We start from the raw sequence: 21,793 nt of genomic DNA on the forward strand, positions 1-21,793 counted from the left end.
ATCATTGCCCATCAATCTACACAGGCAGAGAACGTGCCATCTGTCTGAGCTCCACATTGCTCAGTCTGTGCCCTTGGGCCCTCATCTTCCATCCCTGGGTTAAATTCTGAATGCCTCAAAACCCCTTTCAGCAGGGAACCAGGGATTCTTCAGGAGCTTTGGATGTTTCCCAACCAGAGTCTCCCAGGAGGTGTACATGTATGATGAGACACATAGATTCCCCTGAGGAATCTCTCACCCCAGACACCAACTTTGTTGAAGGGGATGCTTCCTTGTAGTCCCCTCCTGAATGTACCATTTTTGGTTAAACCTTAGAGTTGATGAGTGAGAGAGATTTCTGGCCTACTGTCCCCCCCTTTCCTGTAGAGCTGTTTTTGAAGCATTCAGTTTGGCCCCCTTCTACTTCATGGGTGGTCTCCCCACTGACTGACCGATAGACCTGGTAGTCGAGAAGGCATGGCAGGATCACAATGAGATTTTGTGACCCCCCCCCCAATAAGGACAAACTACACTGGAGCAAAAGACCTCTGGTGGACTGACTTATTTTGGCAGTCATCACTAAGCAAAAACTCCCCAGTGAGACCTTATTGGTCCCCCTCCCTAAGAGGCAATCTAGGACAATGGATTGCTTGCGGAAGCAAATATATGCTTTGGAAATGTTCTCACTCCAGTCAGTAAACCACCTCATATAAATGGCAAGGGTCCAACAAGACCTAGCAAAGCATGCCACTCTAGAATCCTGAAAGAAGCTCAAGTTGCTGATCTCTACTATGTTTACCATTTCAAGTCTTACCATGAGCCTCATTCATAATGCAGCAGATGGAGCAGTCAGAATGACAAGTACAGGAGTAGGCATCAAAAGCCATGCCTGACTACATTTATGCATTTTTTTGTGGACATCTTTAAGGAGTGCTTCCTTAACACCCCATACTATGGGTACTCCCCATTTGGTCCAAATTTAAAAGAAAAGCTTCCAAAGAGTGAGCAAGAAGGAAAGATGCTGTCTGCCTTAGGAATATACTTTGGAACCCCCTTAAAGGTCCTTCTGCAGGAACCAGAAGGGATCTGAAGCCCTCTGGTTTAAAAATATCCCAGAGACTTCCTTTTGACTTCTCCTTGAACAGGGGTAATCATTTATAGCTGGGGGGGGGGGGCTTTTAATGGAGGCTACCACAGAGGCAGAGGAAGTCTTTAAAATCAGGGCTTTACAGGTCCATATTTTGCAATAAATCCTCAGCATCCCTGAAGGTTTATCCAACTGATCTCCTACAGATGCAGTCAGGAGCCTTTTATCCCTTCTCCCAGGTGTACCATCCCACCAAAGAAGAGCATCTGCAAAGGAAATTATACTGCACCTCCAGAAATGAACCATCCAAAAAGGGCAACTTGACTAGACAGGGTCCTGAGTCTATTCCAGATTCTTTTTTAATTCCCAAAAATTTGAAGGACCTCTGGCCATTTCTGGATTTACTCAGCCTTAACCATTTTGTGAAAAAAGACAAAGTTCTGGATGATTATGGTGAAAATTATACTTCCAGTTTTACAGCTGGAGGATTAGATGTGCTCTAAAGACCTTCAGGATACTAATCTCCATGTAAAAATTCCAAAGCCTCCATGAGGTATCTCTGCTTCCAATTGCAAGCCAATCATTATAAATTTTGAAGTTTGCCCTTTGATGTAACAACAGCCCCCTGAGTATTCATCAAGTTCATTGTCCATTGTGGCAACCCACCTCAGGCTCAGAGGGAATTGAATTTTTCCATATGTGGACAATTGACTGCTGCCCCAGCAGTATTTCTATAATTGTCAAGAGACTACTTGCACAGTTTATGCTTGTCTTTAAGCATTTCAGGCAATACCAAAAAATCTTATTTGGAGTCATCCCAGACTATAATGTTTATAGAATGCCATCTGGACCAAGGTCAGAAGTTGTGAAACTGCCTTCTGACATACTGGCTACCTTAATATCAAAGATCTTATTGCTCCATCATCACCCATCTCCACTTTTATCCCATGTTTTATAAATGCTAAGGCAGTTGTCAGCTGCCATCTTTGTGGTTCCTTATGTAAGTTTTTACATGTGATACAGTGAACTATGAGCATGCATTGGTCCAAGACAGTGGATGCCTTAAACAAACTGATTCATCACCCCTAAGCTTATATTCATCCTCTAGACTGGTAGATTCAGTCTACCCCCAACAAAAGGCCACAGTGACCTCCGACACTTCCTCTCTGGGGTGGAGAGACATTTTGAGGGGAGAACAGTCCAAGGGATGTGGACCCAACAAGAGACCATGCTTCACATTAGCATCATGGAGATGAAGGCAATTCTCTTGCAGCTCTAGGAGAATTGCTATCATCAAGATTAGGCAATTCTCCTAGATTTTTCAGGCTCTTTAGGACTTCCTTCTTCAGGGAATAATTTCAATCCATATGGACAGTACATCAGTTGCATGGTATGTCAACAATCAGGAGGAATATTGTTTTACCCATTGTGCTATGGAGCCATGAGAGTGTGGCAGTGGGTGTTGTCTTCACAGCGCCTTATGTTAGCAATACATATTCCAGAGTGGACAAGCTACCTAGCGGATAGGATCAGCAAGTGTATTTTGATGCTTCACTAATTGTTCCTGAACTCATCAGTAGCTCAGATAGTACTCTACTACTGGAGCAAGAACTGCTGCAGTCTTTTTAATTTGCCATTCAACACCAAATGTAGCAGTTTGTTTGCCGTAATCACTCCACAGGGCCAGTAACCCAGGGATACATTAGCCCATCAGTGACCTCATAGATTTATCTTCTCTTTTCCCTGTTGCCACTTATGACTAAATTCCTTCAGAAAGCATCGGTGTGCAAGGCCTTAGTTATCATCATAGCCCTCTCTTCTGGATAAGGCAAACCTGGTTCCCAGTGCTGTGACATCACCTCAAAAAGAAGGTTTGGCTTCTAGACCCCAGACCAGATCTTCTATCCTATTTACCCAGCAATCATCAGCCAGACATTCCGTCCTTCAAACTGACTGACTGGTTTCTGTAGTTCCACTCATGGCCATGGGTTCTTCCCTTCCTCACAGAGTGATTCAGGTTCTGTTTCTTCACAGAAGACTTTTGCATACAAGCTGTATAGGAGTAGGTGGATTAGATTCTCCATTTGGGCTCTTCTTTCTGTGTCCCAGTCTCTTCAGTATTTAATTTTCTTACCACTTTCTTTGACTCTGGTTTTAGCTACTCTGTCATCAAGGTTTAATTAACAGCCATTTCCAATTTCACCAGGGTTTTTTCATCAACCTTAGTTTCCCAGAAAATGTGTAAGATTTTTCTGAAAGGTGATTTTCTTTGGAGTCCAGTCAAATATCCTGCACATTCTTGGAGCCTTAACTTTGTTTTGGAGGCTTTGTTGTGCTGCGCTTTTGAGCCAGTCTCCTCATTTGCCTTGGTTTTTCCCCCAGAAGCATACCACTCAACCATACCGAATTCCTCGGTAAATACCGGTTTTGAGGGCAAAATATTGGGGTGCCACGAATTCCCGAGTGGTCCCTTTAATTTCCGAATTTTCCATGAGGCAGACAGACAGCCTGAAAGAATTCAACTGCCAAGCATGCCATTAATTTAACTTTACCTTTCCACATTTTTTTTTTATTCAGGCAGTGTGTACAGCACTTTCTTCCCCAGCTCCTCAGCTCCCAGCCTCCTCTATGTAAGGCAAAAAAAAAAAAAGACTGTTACTTAATTTTTAGCCGGTCTTTCTTACTGCATTGAAATGTGATGTGTGTCATTTATTATGTTGTTACTTAATTAAAGTGAAGTGTACTGCAAACTGCATTGATTGATTTCTTATATTTTTGGTAACAGTACATATGAGCTAGTTCCATTAGGTACAGGAGAAAGTGGAGTTCCTGGGCTTGAGAGACTGCTAGTTATTTCCTTGCATTGTGATTTATTAGTGTACTACCGAGTTCCTTCCTGGGCTTGAGACTGCTGTTATTATTTGAATGTTATGTATGCAGTACGAGAGAAAGTGTGGAGTTCTTGGGCTCAAGACTGCTGTTTAGTTCCTTGCATTGCCGCAGCTTCATATTTGAATGTGTACCAGATCGCAGCTTCTTAGTTTAGCTTATATTTGATATTGTTGTTTCCTCTGCTCTATGTTTGGCTCATTATTTGTATGCCTGTGTGGTTCGGCCACTCGTAATACAGCTCATATTATATTTGAATGTGTACCAGATTCTTAGCAAGTTGCAGCTTCTTCATTTAGCTTATTTGTGATACTGCTGTTTACTCTGCTGCTCTATGTCTGCATGGTTCGGCCACTCGTATGCCTTAGGTTTAACAGCATCAAGTTACATTGTTGTTTCCTCCACTCTATGGCTAAAATCAATTTTATAGCAGCTCGCAGTTTCACTTAGTACTAAGAAGACGTTAATTGCGGCTGAATTGCTGTTTCTTATTTTGTAGCAGATCTGGGCTCTATTATGGCTAGGTTATATTTGATATTTCTGTTTTTTATTTTGTAGCAGACCGCGGCTTTATGGCTAAGTTATATTTGATATTGCTATTTCTTATTTTGTAGCAAATCGCAGCTTCTTAGTACTAAGCAGATGTAAACCAGGCCAGCTCTATTTGATACTGCTGTTTTTTAATTTTGTAGCAGCTCATTCAGCGTCTTATTTTGTAGCAGCTCGCAGCTTCAGCTTTTTAGTTTAGCTTAATTCCAGTTATATTTGTTTCTTATCAGCATCAAGCGCTCTTAGTTTAGCTTAATTCCAACTCTATGGCTAGGTTGTATATGACATTGCCATGCTTCGGAGCATCACGTTATGTTATTGCTGGTCTGCTGGTGTATTTGTTCTTAACCAAAAGCACCATTGGTCAGTGACATTGCAGAGATACATAGAGACAGTACAGGTAAAGTACAAATATTGCAGCAGGAAGGAGAAAGCACCATACAGCAGATAAGTGATCAGCTGCAAAGGAACAACACTTATACTACCCTGCAGACAGGATGAGCAGGAGAGCAAAATCAGGCTGTTTAAAAAGTTAAGCCAGTGAACTGAAAGTGCTTCTAATTGCTGGACAAGTAACAGGCATCAAGAAGTATAGTATGCCTGATAAAGGGTACTATATCTTAGTGTAGGGTAATGCAACCAACTTTAAGGAATAACAGAAGAGCAGGAAACTAGAAACGTACAGCACATCTCAGGAAAATAGTAGGTGAAAGAAGAAGGGAAGAGCAAGGCGGCAAACCATGCACAAGAACACAGAAGAGACAAATATACACTAAGAATACGAAAGGCAGACAGAATCTAACATGACAAGGGCTGTAAACTAAACAGAAAAAAGGAGGCAACTAAAGTAAACAGAAGAGATGCAAAAATAAAAAATAAAATAAACCACCCCAGGCAAGATGAAAGAGTAGTGCAGACTGGAGGAAAGGATGAGAAAGTGGGTAAGGAGCACAGCTTGTAGGGTAAGTTTTGGTCCCAGGTGCTTTGAAGTTGAAGACAATGTGGGCATTGCAGGAGAACTGTAGAACTGTATGGAAGACAATGGGCACTTAGATGGCATGCCTATACTGCTGAGGCTAGGTTTTTCAAGTAGCTTTTTTTTTTTCTTTTTTAATTGGACATGCAATTATGTTGCACGAGCTGACAGTGCACTCCACAGGGCTTCAGTTAAGCAGTATAGGGGTAAAGCCCCCCTATAGGGGTGCATGGAGGCAATCCTCCAGGGCAAAAATCATTTTCTGATATTTTAAATCCTGTAAAATATTTTTTGTGTGTGTTTTAGTCATATTCATGTTCTGTTTCTTTATACAGGAAAAGTGAAGAACCATAACTTATTTTTGGATAACTTAGTGAAACATAGGGAAAGCAAGCAAGATGTGGTAGTGGGCTGACTAGTCAGGCAAGAAGGGACAGAGGAAGACTGATGAGAAGGGAAGTACCGGAGGAGAGAAGAAAAGATGCACCTTTCAGAAAGCAGGATGAGGCAAGATAAAGGAAAATAGACTGTGGATAAAACTGTTCAGAGGATAAAGTGAAAAAATAAATAGAAAACAGGACAAGTAAAAAGAGAAATTAGTTAGCTAGATGATATCTGACAGGTAAGCAGACTGAGTATGAAGTGGTGGAAATGGCCAAGAGATGAAGCTGAGAGTTGACTAGGAGCAGGTAGTTGAGGTAGATAGGCTAGTGTAAGTGTAAAGATGACAAGGATGAACAGCAATATCAGAGGTGGCCAGGTAGACATGTCTGACTTTACTGAAACGTATTCTGGTCGCCGATGGAATTCTGAACAAAATCTTCTGGTATGTATGTGTGTGATTAATGCCCCAGGTAGATATAATGGGTCACATTTAAAAAAAAAAAAAAAATGGTTACCATTTACTACAGGGTCAGCGCAATATTTTGGTTGCCTGTTCTTCAGTTTGCATTTGAAGGTTGGTATCCCACAATCCCATTGGAGTGGTTGGGGTTACATAATTATGTATGCAAATTTTATGTTAATCAGTGTATGGATTTGTACTTATTTTTCATCGGTTCTTGTCCAGATTTTTGATGTTTCCAGGTTGAGAGGTATGCTTGGAAGACCTTGCTGTGTTGGTGGTTATCACTTCAGCTGGATGAATATCAGAGCTGCATGATGTCTCATCACAATCTCTATATTTAATCATTCACAAAAAATAGGGTTTTCTTAGAAGCAATCCTTTTTCGTCAGGATTATTTCTGAATATACCCTGAATCAGCCTGTATACCTCCCAGTCTTCTTTCCAAACCATAGCCATAAAGGAAGATATGTACTACATATACTAGATGCTCGCAGAGAATACTTACTCTTCTCAAAGAGTTTCAGAAAGGACAATCAGTTCTTTATTTTTTACTCCACTTCTAAACATGGAACAGACTGTGACATTATTCAGATGGCTGTCTTGACTGCATATGTTTTATGTATCAAGCTAAAACAGATCTATATATCAGATAAACCTAAAGCGTGCTCTACAAGGATCATTGCTCCTTCTACAGCCTTTAGAAGCTCCACTGTAGACAATATTTGTGCTGCTGCTTCATGGTCTATTGGTCTCCTGTGCTTTGATCTCTAGGTCAAGAATAACTTTGAGGTATGGTCCTCAAAGATATCCTGTCATGCCAACCAGGATTTGCTGTAGTTGGAATTCTGTCCCATCAGTCGATTTAGATGGATGGAATAACCTAAAATATGGAAGTTATGCACTTACCAAAATTAATGCTGGAGCTTGGTTATCCATAGTCTGTCCACCTTGACAACCCACCCACCCTCCCTCCCCCCTCCAAATTCGTACTTACCACATTTCTGGACATACCTTGTAGGCTTAACCTGAAGTCTGTCCACCATCCGCAGGTACATTCTTCCATTCTTCTCTTAGCTCTCTGTGTAATTTAGGATAGAAACAAAACTGTAGTGCAACAGGGAAGGACAGGTATGTGATAGGGTCTACATCACATAGTCAAAATTACATAACTTCGAACATCTAATGGTCGAACCATTATGTTCGAAGTTAACTTCGACTGTCTAAAAAAAAAAAAACACAACGGACAACAAAATAAACTGTTGTAAGCAGGGGGGCACACACCCCCCGCTACTTAAATATACCATCTCAGACATTGCACCACACTGAAGTGAATGGAAACCTCCGCCTATGGAGATTTCCATTCACACACTCAAACTTTTACAAATTTGAACATATGGTCTCTACCATATGTGGTTCAAATTTGTAAAAATTCGATGACGTGATAGGAACCCATGTGATAGAAGAAGAGAGTTCAATCTCTGGACAAGCTGAAGTTGCTGGTCAGATCTACCAGAAAGCAGATAATACCCATCATTTCAGGTGGTTGGGTACAGGCTCCTAAGCAGTGAGACATTTTCCTGCAGTACATTTTATTAGGGACACATGGCTGAAGTGAAATTGAGCTGCAGAGACATATGGCTGTCACATATTCACTGTAGACACAGAGGAGCATGCTATGCCATGCCCACAGCTCCCTCCAGTCAGCTATCACTTGAGGCAGTGACCAAATTGCTACAAATACTGGACAAATGGCTGGGACTCATTTGGTGGAGTCTGATTGTCAGCAGGTAGGAAGGCATAAAATGCAAAGAAAAAAAATTAAGCTGGGCTTGTACACCTCACTCTACCTAGAAAATCATTCAGTGATTTTTGGCGTTAATTTTTCCCTGGTAAAACTAACTTTTCCCACATTCAAGCACATCTCTTTGTGAGACGTAAGGTAAGCTATGGCTGCATTATAAATCTTTGTCCATGTGAGTTTGCCAAGATCAGACATCCACCCTTCTGGCCTGACTTCCAGAGCTTTAGCAGACATCCTCAGTGACCTTAGCCCCTCCCCCATCTCAGGTATTAGTGCTGATTACAACATTTTTCAGTCCTATCTTTTTGCAAGAAGTAATCTGTTATTAGTCTGTTTGTCCCTTTATAGGTGCCTTACAGAGAGTAGGTATGCAGTTTGGGAACCCTTTTTTGCATTTATTATTTGATTGTGTTGTGTAGAGTTGGTCATACTTGTGTTTCTAAAATTTGAAATTTTTGTTTGTTAACACTAAAAGTTCTGAGGTCTAGAATTACTCTAGAAAAGCAGACTAGCAAGTGTTTATGTTAAAGGTATATTCTGTTTAAGGATTTTCACTCCTAGTGCCTTTTTGTCTTGGACAGGAGCATCAGATGTCCTCTTGCAAGCACCGTGTAACCTATAGGAAGAAGACTTTGTTTTCTTGAACTAAAATGTAAACCCAATGTAACTTTTGAGGTCTTGGTATATTAGGAGAGGTTTCCACCAATGACCTTAAAACTCCAAAATTTAGGAAGATGGACTAACCCAAAAAGCTAGCAATTAGTGCGTGTGAGAGCAAGGGACACATCTAGTCCCACCAAGGACTGTAGATGTCTGACCTGCCGTGGTTTCACTTTGTGCATTCCCCAGATGTTCATCATGCTATGCTGCTGCAGTCATCACACTTGGGTTATCCTGCCGTCAGGCGGTCCCGCAGTCAGCCTGAATTCCAAAGCCTTGGTCCGGCGTTGGTTGTAGTCGCTTCTTCCCTGACGTCAGTGTGGCAGGGGTGTAAAAGAGGCAGCCGGCGCCATTTTCTTCAGTCTTTCTTGCCGCGCAGTGCCCGAAGCAGAAGCAGTTCGCATGTGCTGGTCGGCCAGCTCCTGAGATTTTTGCACAGAATTTCAGCCGAAGTCTTCTATAAAGCTAAGTACCCCGTTGGGGAAACTTTTCTTGCCTCAAACCGATGTCAGACAAAGTTAATAATTGTATTTCTTGTGGGAAGCAAATACCTCATAAGGATTTTCATTCTTATTGTATTCCTTGCCTAGGCCCAGACCACGACGTTTCTGGTTGTCAGTTTTGCACTAGGTTCAATAAACGCACTATTAAGCGTCGGGCTGATACCGCCCGACATTATTTTGGCAGAAAATTCAACTACATTTTGTCGTTGGAACCTCCGACTACCGCTATGTTTAAAAAACGCAAGGACAAAGACCGGCAGCCTAGACCTAGACCAGATACCAAGGTCTCGGTTATGCCTGCCGCTGGATCTTCAGTATTCAGTGAGGCGCCTATGCAGCCCCTGACTACCGCAGATTTAGAAAATACAACTACCTCTCAGTCAGAATCTACCGGGCCACTGGAGCTGGTTCCTCCTCAACTCGCGGACGCCAGCCCTGGCGGTGATCCGGAGACTATGGACAGGCCTTCGGTTTCAGAAGGCGTCTTTAAACCGATGACTCTTTCCATTAAATCATACGCTAAGCTTCCAAAGATTAAGAAACCGGGTCCACAGACTCCCATACAGGCCCCTATGCCTGAAAAACAGATGCTCAAAATGGCGGAGGACCTGATTACCCTTATCAGAGGTTCCCAGCCCCCTCCTGACAAAAAGGCCTAGACTGGAGGAAGATTTACCTCCTTCTGCGCAGGAATCCATTTCCTCAGCAGACTCTGAGGAACAGGATTACCCCTTCCCTCTCTATGAAGACTCAGATGCTGAGGAGTCTATTCCCTGTATTTCCCCCCCGAAGACTTCTCTTTTGGGGAAAACCCTGCACACCATGAGAGAGCATTTCCACTGGGAAGGACAAGATTACTCTGACTCCAAGAAAAGACTCCATGACTTTCTTCTTTTACCTCCGCATAGACCCCTAGCCATTCCTCCTGTTTTGGACATTCTGGATGATGTCTACACTGAATCCAGTCTAAATCCAGATTCCTTACCTCCAGCACCACCTAAGCCAGACAGATACTATTGAGTCCCTGACTCTCACAAGTTTTTATATAAAAGCCCTGCTGCAGACCCAGAAACCATTTCCCAGGGTCCCAAAGGGGTTAAGGCCTCTACTGCTAAGAATCCACTACCTGAGTAAAGAGATTCCAGGGCATTAGAAAGATGGGGGAAAAAAGTGTATACCTCTGCCACTTTGGCCATGAGGGTGTTAAACTGCCAATTCCACATGATTAAATACCAGCAGTACTTGCTTACTCAGTTAAAACAGAAAGTGATCCCTCAAACAGATCAACTAGATTTCAAAGGGATGCAAGATTTGTTGCATGCAGCAGAACAAGTGGGAAAACATACCTTGTAGTGTGGTTTTGATTCTTTGGAGGCCTCATGTAGAGCAGCAGTCACAGGGTCTGTAATACGTAGACATGCTTGGCTAAAAGAGCAGACCTTACCAGAACATGTCAAAGCAAAGTTACTGGATGCTCCACTGCAAAAGGATGCGTTATTTGGGATCAAAGCAGAGGAAGTTTTAAAGAAGATGGAAGAAAAGGCAAAATCAATGCAAACAAAAGATTTTTTACAGGTACAACCTCCTCGCTTCAGCAGAAACTAGCCATCAAAAAACTGGTCCTTTCCTGCTTCAGACAGACCCCAAAGGGGCAGGTACAGATGCCCTAGGGGCAGAGGCCAGGCGCAGGGTACCTTCAGGCCTAGACAATGGCAAACAACAACTCAAAGAAGGGAGGACGACAGATCTCAACCCTTCAGAAAACAAACTCAATGACTTTCCTCTTCACCTGCCAAGCAAAATTGCCCAGGCAGTACTTCTAGGAGGAAAACTGGCTCTTTTCCCACAAAATTGGCACATCATAACAAAGGACAAATGGGTTCTGGATATTATTACCCGAGGCTACAGATTTCATTTTCACACTTTTCCACGGATGAGAGGCATGCCAAATCTGCCAACAAACCAATGGGCAGAGGCACAAAAGCAAATTTCAGCTCTCATGAACATGAAAGCAATTCAAAAGGTACCTGCAAAAGAGCAAGGTCAAGGATTTTACTCAAGACTGTTTCTAGTACCAAGAAAGGACAAAGCCTGGAGGCCCATCTTAGACCTTTCAATTCTAAACACGTACCTGGACATTCCCAAATTCAAAATGCTCACACTACAGCAGCTTCTTCCCATGCTGGGCAAGGAGTCTTGGCTGGTAACGTTGAACTTCTAAGAGGCATACCTGCATGTCCCTATCAGACAAGATTGCAGAAGATACCTCAGATTTTTGGCAGGCACAATGCATTATCAATTCTCTGCATTGCCCTTGGGCTTATCTACTGCACCCAGAGTATTCATGAAATGCCTGGCATCAGTAATTGTATACTGCAGACAGCGAGGAATACAAATGTATCCATATCTGGGCGACTGCCTGATCCAAGCGGACAGCAAACACATCCTACTACAGCATCTGGCATTTGTAACAAAGTTGCTAAGTTGCCTAGGGTACACAGTAAACAAAAAGAAGTCAAAACTAATACCCTCACAAGAAATAATTTTCCTAGGTGCCAGCTTGAATACAACGGCCCAGATGGCTTACCTCACGCCAGACAAGCAAAAACAACTGGCTCAGTACTTCAAAAACATGGCAACTTCTACCCAGCTCACTGCAAGGAAATTCCTGCAGGCATTGGGATACATGGCATCCAGCATTCAATTAATTGCATATGCAAGGCTGCATATGAGAAAACTACAATGGTACCTAAAAGGTGTATGGTCCCAAAACAGACACAGCCTCGAAGCAACTATAACTCTCATTCCCTGCCTTCAAAAAGAGTTTCTATGGTGGGCTCAAGCATGCCAAGCAAACAAGGGCCTTCCTTTTGTCTCACCTCCACCAAACCAAACCTTGACAACAGATTCATCAGACTACGCCTGGGGTGCACACATGGCAGGACAATGCATACAGGGCAAATGGTCTGCAAACCAAAGGCAACTACACATCAATCAAAAAGAGATGCTAGCTGTAAAAAATGCGCTAACAGCCTTCAAGGACCTTTTGCATCCAGGACAACTTCTAATAAGGACGGACAACACCACAGTTATGTGGTACATAAACAAACAAGGAGGGACGCACTCCTACCCACTATGCAGACAGGCAATGGACTTGTGAAACACAGCATTAATTTACCAAGTACAACTGCAAGCACAATTCCTGCCAGGAAAAGAAAACATTTTGGCAGACAAATTAAGCAGAAATTTGACAGACCCTCACGAGTGGAGACTACACCCACAAGTATTCTCAATGATAACTCAAAGGTGGGGACCACCAGACATAGATCTGTTTGCCTCAATCAACAATTGCCAGCTACAAAAATTTTGCACTAGGACTTACCATCCCCTGGCCTGGAAAGTGGATGCCCTATCATTCAGTTGGACAGCATCGTCAGTCTACGCCTTCCCACCTCTGCCTCTACTCACCCAGGTATTACTGAAAACCAGATCAGAGAGACCACAGATGATCCTCATTGCCCCGGACTGGCCACGTCAACACTGGTACCCACTACTACGAAACTTGACTCACAGCCCTCCATGGATGTTACCTCAATTCCCTCTGCTGTTAACCCAACAAAACTCTCAGATCCTTCACAGTCGGCTAAGGACCTTAAATCTAGCTGCATGGAAAATACCTTAAATTATCAAACAACACTTCTCTCAAAGGATGTCCAGAATGTCATTTTGGAGGCCAGGAGGCCCAGCACCAGAAAAATTTACTCAGACAAATGGAAAAGATTTTGTGTATGGAGCCAGGCCAGAAGCCTAAATCCTGGCATCCCAAATATTCCGCACATACTCCAATATCTAACTGAGATGCTACACAAAGGCCTTTCTTTCTCATCCATAAAGATCCATGCTTCAGCCATTTCAGCTCAATATGATACAGTTCCTCCCATTTTCTCTCATCCTTTGCTAAGGCAGTTTCTCAGAGGGGCAAAAAATATAAGACCCCCCAGAAAACCACCTACTCCTACTTGGGATCTAAATTTTGTTCTTGAAAAGTTAACACTTCCTCCTTTCGAACCAGCCTTTTCAGCAGAGCTTCAATACTTGTCATGGAAGACAGCCCTCCTGCTGGCTATCACCTCAGCACGCAGAGTCTCAGAACTGCAGGCACTTATGGCAGTGGAACCTTTCATCGTTTTCAATCAGGACAGAGTATCTTTAAGCAACAACCCTTCCTTCATGCCAAAGGTAGTATCCAGTGTGGCTCTCAATCAGACCATACACTTGCCCACTTTTTATCCAAACCCACAGAATAAAGGAGAAAGACTCCTTCACTCTTTGGACATTCACAGACAGTTACGTTACTATTTGGACAGGACAAAGGCCTTCAGAAAATCTGACCAACTCCTTGTATCCTATGCACCAGGCTCAGAAGGAAAGGCTATTTCAAAACAGACCATCTCCAAATGGATAGCACATTGCATCCGCTTTTGCTACTCACACCATGGGAAAGCAGTGCCTGCTAGTATTAGATCTCACTCTACCAAGGCTACAGCAACCTCAGCAGCCTTCCTCCGAGGAGTCCAAACAAAGGACATTCTGGAGGCAGCTACCTGGAGTTCAGTGCACACCTTCACCAAGCATTACCACCTTCCTCTGTACTCAAAATCCAGAGCTGGGTTTGCCACTGCAGTTCTGCAGGGCATCTTAGCTGCACCTAACCCAGTTTAGCTCCTACCACCCAACCATAGCTTTGGGACTCTACCCAAGTGTGATGACTGCAGCAGCATAGCACGATGAGCATAGTACAGTTTTGTACCTACCATAAATGTAGATTTTTGAGTGGTTATGCTGCTGCAGTCCAGGTTACCCTCCCTCCATCCCCTCTACCTAACAAGGTTTTTCTTATACCTCCATGTACTTCGACCTTTGGGATGCATGTCTATATGGTGTATTTGCTTACAACTAGTACCATTGTTTTGCACTAAGGTATGTTTTGCAAGCTTCTTATTTTGCCTTCTTAGTTTGGGGCACCTGACATCTGGGGCAAGAAAAACTGAAGAAAATGGCGTTGGCTGCCTCTTTTATACCCCTGCCACACTGACGTCAGGGAAGAAGCGACGACAACCGATGCCGGACCAAGGCTTTGGAATTCAGGCCGACTGCGGGACCGCCTGACTGCAGGATAACCCAAGTGTGATGACTGCAGCAGCATAACCACTTGAACATCTACATTTATGGTAGGTACAAAACTGTACTTTCCATGCATTGGTTCCACTGGATCCCAATCTCTCTCAACCCATGAGGAGGTAGACGGCAGGATTGCGTCTGCTGCTATTGCACTGGCCTCAGAAGAGGTTTTCAAGAAATTAAGACCAGCTGCTGGTTCCTAGGTGCCTATGACAGATAATCTGCCTTTTCAAAAGTTTGGTTATCTCTCAAAACATGCTGGAGGGATAGGTTCCTGACCCAGAGACTCCCCAGACTCTGGAATAGATTGCCCATACATGTCAAGCAGAGTGCTCTTTGGACCTCTTCAAGAGGAACCTTGACGATTGGATGGGAGAAAGGAAATTCACATCACATCAGTCATCCTGCTAGACAGGGGTCCAGGAAAGTAAATAATGTGGGAAGAAATAGCCAGGGGAATTGTTATGGCTAGGCTTGTATAGGCCCTAGGGCTGATAGCCTAGTACCAACCTATGAACCAGTGGACAAGAGCCAGGCTTGTATAAATTTGAAAGGCCCTCTGCTAGATAAGTATTGGCATCTGCCTGCCATATAGGCTAGATAGATATCTGAGGCTCAGGTGTTGACCCTATTATGACAATCCCACATGGCTTTTGACTACAAGAGGTTTGTGGAGGAGTGTGGCATGGCAGGCAAGAAGATAAAGGCAGCAGTACTGAGCTCCCCTTTAGCAAAGAAAAAGGGAATCTCAACCTCATATTCATTGGATTCAGAACTAGAAAGGTGCATCTTAGCTTACTATTCCCAGATTTCCATACCCATGGATTATGGTATGGATGATGAGAAGAAGCATGTTCTTTTGCACTCATCCTCCTCAACAATGACATTTTCTTTGAGGAAACTTTAAAACTCGTGGGGACACTTCAGCATGGGCACCAAGGAGGTGTCCAAAATGTTGTTGAGGGAGCTATAATCGGATGTGATCTAAAATGACAGTATGTGTTAGAACAAACTGGACCAGCTAGTTAGACATTCTTTTAGCAGCACATTTAGTTTCTTTTGGTATGCAACAGTACTGAGAAGACATATTTATAAAGTACCAGGGTCCAAATGTCAGATGTGTAGAATTCCAAAAATACTGTGCTTTCCTGAGTACCCAAAGCAGAGTTTTAAAGTAATAACCAGCTTTTTGAAGTACCATATAAAAGGAGTGAATGACCTGCAGTTTTGGTCCCTTTGTAGCAACAGAGTTCACAAGGAGGCATCATATGTTAAAATTAAATCACTTAAAATTTTAAAGCATTATTCACTTAATGCCATTTCATCAGTGTGCACCAAACAAAATGAAATTTAGTCAGTCATGTGTTTATTTTTTTCAACTTTTTTAGCAAGTTCTAAGTTAACCCCTGCCCCCCCAACACACACACGCACACCTGTTTTAAAAATAATTGTTTGGTATGAAGCATCTTGTTACAGTTTAGAACTGTGTATATTTGTTTGGAACAACAATAAGCAAGGTCTCTGTTAAGTCATGTAAATAGCTCTGCATCTTTGTGCTTCTTTTCAAGATAGAAAACTCTCTTCTAAGTTGTGGCCAAGGGGAGAATGATGTATTTGGTTAGAACCTGTTTTTTTTTTAATTTGACATTCTTACAAGAGTACATATATCAGAAAGAATGTACATTTATTGCTGTGTGGGCATGGTGCCATTAGAACTAATATTTTGTTCTTTTTGTTTTTTTTTTCCCCTAGAAAACCTGATGCAGTATAAAACCAATGCAGGATCTATACATTATCATAAAGACTCCAATACATTGCTTGTCCATTGTCAGGTACTTTGTTTCCTTCTACAGTACTTGTGATTGCAAAATACAGCATAGACATTGTGTTCAGAACTTATTAATTTTTCTGAGTGCGCTGATACTTAAGTAAATGTTACCACTGCAAACAGTTCTGTTGGTTATAAAGCCATGCAGGATTTGTATGAGAACCCTCTATAAAGTGAAACTAGATGGATCCCACCACACCTTCAAAAAGGAAAGCATAGCCAGCAACAGTCATTGGTATCATATATTTGCTGAAACATGGCTTCAGAAAAGTAAACTCTCCTCCCCATGCAGAGTTTTAATGCCTACCACCCCTTCAGACTCACTGCTGAACAGGACATTGTACCTGGTGGAGGCATGTCTGCGTTCCTAAAAAAATCTTTTCACCTCTCAACTTATAATGCAGGAAAACGACCTAGAACTCCACCACATTCTTCTCATGATAAACAAAGCCTAGTACCACATAGCAGACACACTGGTGAACTATAAAGCTTATCTTAACAAGTTGGCATCCCTCACCATAGAACCAAACACTATCCTCTTGTTTGTTTTATACTATCCCTGCATTAACTGGGAAACCTATACCACCACAAAAAAGTAGGTGTAGAAATTCCTGGATTTCACTAATGCTAAATCATTGGATCAGCTAGCCCAAATCCCAGTGAGGGTCTCAAAAATATTAGACTTGGACCTCATAAATATAGCCCTCCCATTCTCACTGGTCAAATCTGACCATCATGCCATAACATTTACTCTAGGTGTGATACCTGAATCACCTTGAACTCCCTCCATCTACAGACTTTGTCAAGACACATCTACTCCAGCTAACAGATGACCTGATGAAATTCAAAGATACTCCTCACCCAAATGACCCTGCCTCACATTCTGCAATCTTCATGAACAAATTCTATGACTACATCCAAGCTAGCATTGAGGCGTCTGTTCCTATAAAACATAATATGGTGACAAATTTAAGAATAAATCTATTTGGTGGAACGCTGCTGTCAACTAACTATACTGTAAGTGCAACAAACTTCTAGTCTGTAAAAGCAAGCTTAACACCCCATCAGCCTGAGAAGTGCTCAGAGTAATCAACCAAAAAACTTACAAACAAAATCAAATCTTGTAAGAGCAAGTATTGATAGTAAATCACGACCCATGCTGAGGATGACCATAAAGCCGCCTTCAGCTATGTCAAGAGCCTAAGAAGTAATAATCATCAATGCTCTGAGATAATACAAAATAACTCATACTCCCCTGAAGACATTGCCAACATATAAATGGACAAGTGTAGTTCAGCTTTACCCCCAAATTACAACAAGCATCGTAGCATGCCTATGCCTCCCCGTCCCCAATGCATCCAAGCAAGTCCTAAGTGCTTTCTTTGAGGCTAAAAACAATAACTTCATGGGTATATGTAGATATATCTACCCGAGTCAAGATTCTTGGCCATTACATTAAATCTCTTGTTCTTTCTTTATACTTTGTTATACCCAGATGAAATGTACATATCCTTTCAAGCAGTTAATTGGGAACTATTATTTTATCACTGAACATTAAGCCTTAGCCATAATTTATTTGTTCTATGAATGGAAAAGAATACTCAATTTCTTTCCTTACTGATGAATTTTGTTCAGTAAATCATCTCACTGTAATTTCTTTCAGTATCTTCATTTCTAAGTCAGTGTCTGCATGTCTGTGGAATTCTTTACTTTTTTATTCTGTTATTAATAACTATGATATTGCCCACAGAATCTGTAGATGTTCATTGTAGTGTTCACTGTTGCATTAGCACTAACTCTTATGACTTCTGCCACAGAAGGCATGACATCTGGTCTGACTTCCAGAGCATTTTAGTTTCCTTTCCCCCACCTGGATGGACAGTTGCCATCCCACCTAATCTCTGAACATCATGTTTGTGGTGTAAGAGGGACATCTACCCATTTTGTCTCCATTTCTAATTTGCTGCAGTATGAGAAAGTAATGAGTCAGTAAGTGTGAATACAGAGGGATTATCAGTCCTTCAGTTCAATCTAGCTTCCAGTAATACAGGTAAGTACCCCCTCCCCGAGGGTGACTTTCATTCCTTTTGTTTATTGCTTACTTGCTTGTAGACTAGCAGTTTTTTTTAGGACATCTGCCATCTTGCTGTAGCGTAAGCTGGGCCATTCTCTTCCTCCTTCCTATGCCTTTTCACAATATCTGATGAAGCTGGCTCAGGACTTTTATTCTTTTTCTTAAGAAACCACAGCTGCCATCAGTGTTGGGGGTCCCAACTTTAAAAAGAAAAACAGAATCCCCTCCCCTTCCAGTGGAATCAGAATCTTTTAACACTGAGGTTGATGAACTGGCTTGTGTGTACCAGATGTCTTCCCCTTTTCTTATATGTCAGACACTTTGTCTCACCAGAACCAAAGTCCTTCACTATTCCTTCAGTGAGTGACGTTTTGGAGAAATGCATTCAACAGTGCATATTTGGAGTCAGATTCCCAAACCCCAGTTCCCAGGAAATCAGACCACTTTTATATGGTTGTGGATTCCTGTATGTACCAGTATAAGAACCCAGCTGCTGATCCAGCCATGCTGTCCATAGATTCAAGCAAGGGATCTACTAGGACTGAAATCGGGAGTCATGTTCCCAGTGACAACGTTGAGTAGTTGACCAGTTTGGGACGGTCTACATCTTTGCCATCCTGACCTGCAAGGCTGTAAATTGCTAGACACATTTGTTGAAGTTCCATGAGACCTACCTAGTCTAAATTATGGACAAGGCCCCTAGATATAAAATGCTGGGGTTATGTAACCTCTCTTCCCAGATTGGCAATTACTCTATCAAGTGCATCTCTGATGTGGTGGATGCATCATGCAAGATGGTAGCAATCTGGTCAAGTTAGTAGCAGACATGCCTGGCAGCAAATATAGTACCTGCCAAGTCAAGTAAAATGCACAGCTTCTTGATGGCTCATTGGAAAAGGAGAGGATGTTTAGACCTATGGCTGAGTATGTGTTTAAGAAACTAGAGGAAAAGGGGTAGGCAGTGCAGTCAGTGAAACAGCTATTTACCCCTACCACCACATGGTAGAAATTAAATCACTAAACTCTATCCTGTACATTAGTGGCAAGACAAAGGTTAGCAGCCAAAGGAGAAGGAAGGCTATTTCAAAAGAAAGCAGCAACAGACCAAAATGAGAAACCTGAGAGCCCTTGGGGCTGAGACAGCACAGGAGATCAACTTTTATTCAAAAGAGTTCACCCCTCAGTTCCTGCCTTAGCCCTCAGCTTTCCCTGTCACAGCCCTCCAAATATCCGTACTCAAAATAATTACGGCGTTGTCCAGGGGCTTTTCTAAAACATGAGAGAAAATCAGTTAAGATTCTTGTGTCTTAAGTACTTTGTGATTGTGACAGCTTGTAAAAAGACCAGGGATATGAAGCATCCCTTTAGTGCCAAGAGAACAGAAAGACTGACTCAAGGCCATGCTGCTGGACCTTCTAAATAAGCGGGCCATAGAGAGTGTGATAAACCAGAAAGAGAGCACAGGGTTTTACTCAAGGGTGTTTCTAGTTAAAAAAAAAACAAAAAAAAAGGATGGCCGTTGGAGACTAAGTTTAGGCTTTTTAAGACTAAGCATTTTTTTCTTCGACCAAAGTTTAAGATACTTACTTGCATATACCCTATTGCCATGACTGACAGTCCCTTGAATTCAAAACAGGAGGTGCCCACTACCAATCTTCTTTACCCCTTGATTTAGCTTCTGTACACAGGATGTTCACAAAGTGCCTGGCTTCACTAATTGTGTACTGCAGGACCAAAATGCATTGTTGACAAACAGCTCAGCAGTTCATCCTAGCCTTCTTCCAGACTGTGGGACTCTTTCTGAACATTCTCCTCTCCTTCTACATTGAATCTACAAAACCCACCTTTAGCCTCCTACCCAGCTCAACCTAACATCTAAGGCTTTTGCAATGTCATACTGCAGCTAGGCAGTGTATGCTAACCCCCAACACCCTGCAGCAGCCTTGCAAGCTTAACAGTCACTGACTTCAGGAGGTACTTGGGCACTTTTGTGCATATGGAACATCCTGACCAAGCAGTATACTGCTTGCTGTTAATGCTTCTGTTGCAACTCCTTTCCATCAGTATGAGAAAACCATCATTGTCTCCTCATTCTCATCCTCCCTTTACCCTCCTGGCCCTTCCAAAGCCCATGCTGCTAGTCCAACACCGGTCTTCTAGAATGTACTATGGATTATATCCTTCATTGTGATGAGGCTGGAGATTTTCTCATTTTGACCTGTTTTAGAACCTGGATGTCTGGATTCCTCTCTGTACATTTCTGAAATTGTTTTGTTTTTTACCTTCTATATATCATTAGTAACTGTGGTATAACCGAGTTAAATTCAGGTCATCTCCAAGCAGATCCCCTTGCTACTCTGGTAAGTATGCATGGCTCAGCATATCATCTGTATGCCTCTCTTTTCTTATTCATAGCTTCATTTCATGTCAAATTTCTGTAAACACAATAATATTCTGTTTATGTTTGTACTACATTGATTTGAGAAGAATTCTACCAGCCACCTAGGCAAGGCTCCAGACACAGCTTGTATTTTTTAGAGCTTTAGTTCTTGAATAGTAAAAACAAAACTGCTTTCCTCATTTGACTTGTATTTTCTGATGAACAACTTGTTTTTTCTATTAAAGAGAGAAAGCGCTAAAAAATACAAGCTGTGTCTGGAGCCTTGCCTAGGTGGTTGGTAGAATTTTTCTCAGTTACTAAGTTTGGTTTGTGTTCTGCTACACCTTTGATGTTCTTTATACATTGTACTTCTGTTCTGTATACATGCACATGGAATTTTTCACAACCATATACTTTTACTTGACGTGTCTTTTCTATGGAGGCATTTTCTGCAAATTTGTAAAGGCTTTGGCTCCATATGCAGCTTGCATACCAGCTTACAGAATCACCAATTTAGTAGAATTATGACTGAGATTCATTGATTTGTTATCAAGTGTGACATGGTGATTGTACCTGGATAGCATCCAAGGATATTATCTTCTACATGTACAACATTTGGGACGATGCGTTTCCAGTGGGCAGTTTTCTGAAGGGAAATATAAAGCATTCCCTGTAGAAAGGCAAGTTCAGAAAGAGACAGGTCTCCTATGTAAATAAATGGAAGCAGCCTACTTTGAGTTGCATATTAGAAATGTTGGTGGCATAGTGAGGGTGATTCTGGATTTCTGTTGACTGGGCTACAGGAATCTCAACCTGAAGAATTCAGAAGGAATATCCTGGCCTCTTGATTTTTCAAGCCTTGAGAGGTTAGAGAGAGTATTCTGACCTATAAATCAAGAGAGACCGGAAGGAACTATTTCTACAGTGTGTTACTATGCTGCTGTCTCTAAGCTGGAAAGATGGCTGGACTGTCAACCTGTTCACCTTGTTAATGTCTGTAAACACTGTTGGTTATTTTTAAACTGGAGTCTTGAAGTAT

The 21,793-nt window shown here is 42.1% G+C and overlaps 1 protein-coding gene across 5 annotated transcripts in view; it reads left to right on the plus strand.

Annotated features, from left to right (window-relative positions):
* Window positions 1–21,793, plus strand: part of MTFMT (mitochondrial methionyl-tRNA formyltransferase) — a 585,047-nt gene that overhangs the window by 541,562 nt on the left and 21,692 nt on the right. For all 5 annotated transcript variants that reach the window (XM_044078670.1, XM_044078669.1, XM_044078671.1 and 2 more), the window contains exon 8: window positions 16,225–16,304. In XM_044078670.1, the coding sequence (XP_043934605.1) occupies window positions 16,225–16,304 (80 nt within the window). The remainder of the gene's footprint in view (window positions 1–16,224; window positions 16,305–21,793) is intronic.

This window comes from Protopterus annectens, chromosome 7.part1 (assembly GCF_019279795.1).
Source record: "Protopterus annectens isolate FY-2018-M chromosome 7.part1, PAN1.0, whole genome shotgun sequence".
NCBI lineage: Eukaryota > Metazoa > Chordata > Ceratodontiformes > Protopteridae > Protopterus > Protopterus annectens.